The following is a 2,721-nucleotide window of genomic DNA, read 5'->3' as shown; positions in this document are numbered from 1 at the left end:
TTCGTGGAGTCAACTGCTCAAGGAGGCCTAGCTTTCCCTTCCCACCCTAGAAGAAAACTCGGGAGGAGTATATGGCATAATACAGTTGTCACATCTAAAAAAATTACAGGGTTACGTAACAAACATTAATTTAAAAACGAACATCAAGTGCTCTAATTGTAACCCAACATACACACAAAAAAGAGGTTCATCTAGAAGGCAACCTTAAATTACTAGCATGTGCCATTACAATAAGAAAATAATATATATAGTCTCCACAGGAAGAAATTTGACAACACTTTAATGATACGTCATCTAATTTTATATATATGGATAAGATTTGCAAAAAAAAAAAAAAAAAAAAAAAAAAAAAAAAGTGGTTTATTACTTTGAATATCAGTGTACTAATTTATACCAACTCATTGCTATAGTTAATGTAATAAAACTACTTCTGTGGAGCAAAATAATTATATATCAACGTAATTTCATAGAAACTGGGAAATACCCCCAAAACAAGTACTCATAAAAACTAGGAAATTTTATTTAAGGGGAATAAATGGCAATATAATTATAGATAGGATGGGGAAGCTATGGTCGATTTTTTTTTCTTTTTAATTAGATTACCGTTGGGGGGGAAGTAGTAGTGAAGAGGTTAACTGTCAATAGCATTATGTTTTAATGATAATCTGAGTCTGTTTCTTTATTTCTTAATGTCATTTATAAAAGTTTTATTGTTGTTTTTTTTTTTCTAGAATCCTCCTTTTCATTCTTTTGCAGGTTTATTTGAATATGCCATGCCAAAGACAGGCAAATAGTGATGAATATGTCAAATATAGTTTCACTGCACTCCTGGACGATAAGGGAGGACCAGACCGGCCACTTTACATTTTATCATTTGCAACTTAAATTTGAAGTCTGTTAGACTCCAAGACCACCCGTTGAAGCATTCAACCACAGAACATGAACAGTCTCTCGAGGCCTTGCAGGTGAAGAGGGCTAGATATGAAAAGAAAGGTACACTACCTCAACTTGGATTCAAGCCAGTGCAGAAACACTTTCTACAAGTTTCATATGAAGTGGCATACCAGTGCATTAGGGCTAAGGCTTCGCATTCGGCTCCAGAAAATTGGATTAAGCCATGCATCATTCGGATGGTTGAGTTAATTATGGGAACAGAGGCAGTCAAGAAGATGAAGGATGTGCCTTTGTCCAATAATGTCATTGGAGGAAGAGTTGAAGATATGAGTTGCGTCATCTTGGACCAAATTGTAGAGGAGACTCCAGCAAGTCCTACCCTCATTAGTCTGCAGTTGGATGAATCAACTGATGACTCCAACCTAAGTCAACTGATTGTGTATACCCGTTACATCAAAGATGGTGAGATTAAAGATGAATTCCTCTTCTGTTTGGCTTTGCAGACAACGACTAAAACAGCAGATGTATTCCGACTCTTGGACGAATTCTTTCAGAAGCATCAGATCAAGTGGGAGAAGGTAGGATCAGTCTGCACAGAGGGTGCCCCAGCCATGATGGGGAATAAGTCTGGATTTGCTGCTTCAGTGAAGGAGATGGTATCAGATATCATTACGAAGCACTGTGTACTCCATCGCCATGCTTTGGCGATAAAGACATTGCCATCTCATTTCAAAGAAGTTCTGTCCATCTGTGTTAAAGTTGTCAATTACATCTGGGGACGTGCTTTAAACCACAAAGTGTTCAAGTTATTTTGTGAGGAGATGGGAAGTGAACATCAGGTGCTTCTCTTCCACACTGAAATGCGATGGCTCTCCCGCGGAAAAATGCTGACACGTATTGCAGAGCTCGCTGATGAGATTGCAATATTTCTCCGAAAGTATCAGAGTGATTTTGCTGAAAATTTTGGCGACGAAAATTTCATTGTCTCTCTCTCTTACCTGGCAGACATTTTCAGTCATCTGACTGATCTCATCTTGTCCATGTAAGGCATGTTTGCTAATAATATTGATTGTACAGAGAAGGTAGAAGCCTTCGAGAAGAAAATATCACTGTGCAAGCATCGTATCTAGGGAGGAAATGTGGGAAGTATTCCTATCCTGGATGAAAAACATGGAGACAAGACAATCCAGCCAATGCTTGTAGAAAATATTATTGCTCACCTCTCACTCCTAAAGACCACTATGGCACAATACTTTCCCATGGATCATTCATTTCCATAATGGATACAGCAGCCCTTCTTGGCAGATATGGATAATGATGATAACCTAAACGAGGAGCTTATTCATCTGCAGGTGAACCAGGGTTGTCAAACAAAGTTTCTCACTCTACCGCTGTCAGGTTTTTGGTGTGATCAGTTGGTAGCATACCCTGGATTAGCAAAGGCAGCGTTGGAAATGATTATTTTATTTCCAATTACCTACCTCTGTGAAAAGTTTTTATCCATCATGCTCCAAATCAAAACAAAACTGCCCAGAACCGACTTCAAATTGGGTTGCTTCATCATATGAGGGTGGCTGTGGCCAACAAAAAGCCTTGAATTGAGAAACTAGTTGCATATAATCAACAGCAAAAATCACATTGATGTACAGTATATACAGTATGATTGATTACCCAGTTGTACATATCTAAATCCATGCAATTTAATTTTTTTTTCATTTTTTTATTTCTTTTATGAACAATATTGGTATTTTGTGTTAGTTTTTAGGAATGAAGAAAATGAAATTTAAAATTAAGGCTGTTAGAGCAATTTAAAAGAAATATGCACCA

General features: G+C 37.4%; 1 protein-coding gene across 1 annotated transcript in view; it reads left to right on the top strand.

Annotated features, from left to right (window-relative positions):
• The window catches only part of LOC137619855 (protein FAM200C-like), a 22,915-nt gene extending 20,975 nt beyond the window's left edge, over positions 1–1,940 (top strand). Inside the window, exon 2 of the mRNA XM_068350145.1 lies at positions 894–1,940. Coding sequence (XP_068206246.1) covers positions 894–1,940 — 1,047 coding nt within the window. The remainder of the gene's footprint in view (positions 1–893) is intronic.
• The last annotated feature ends 781 nt before the right edge of the window (positions 1,941–2,721 follow it).

Source organism: Palaemon carinicauda, chromosome 26 (genome assembly GCF_036898095.1).
Source record: "Palaemon carinicauda isolate YSFRI2023 chromosome 26, ASM3689809v2, whole genome shotgun sequence".
NCBI lineage: Eukaryota > Metazoa > Arthropoda > Malacostraca > Decapoda > Palaemonidae > Palaemon > Palaemon carinicauda.
This window is presented reverse-complemented; position numbering and strand designations above follow the sequence as displayed.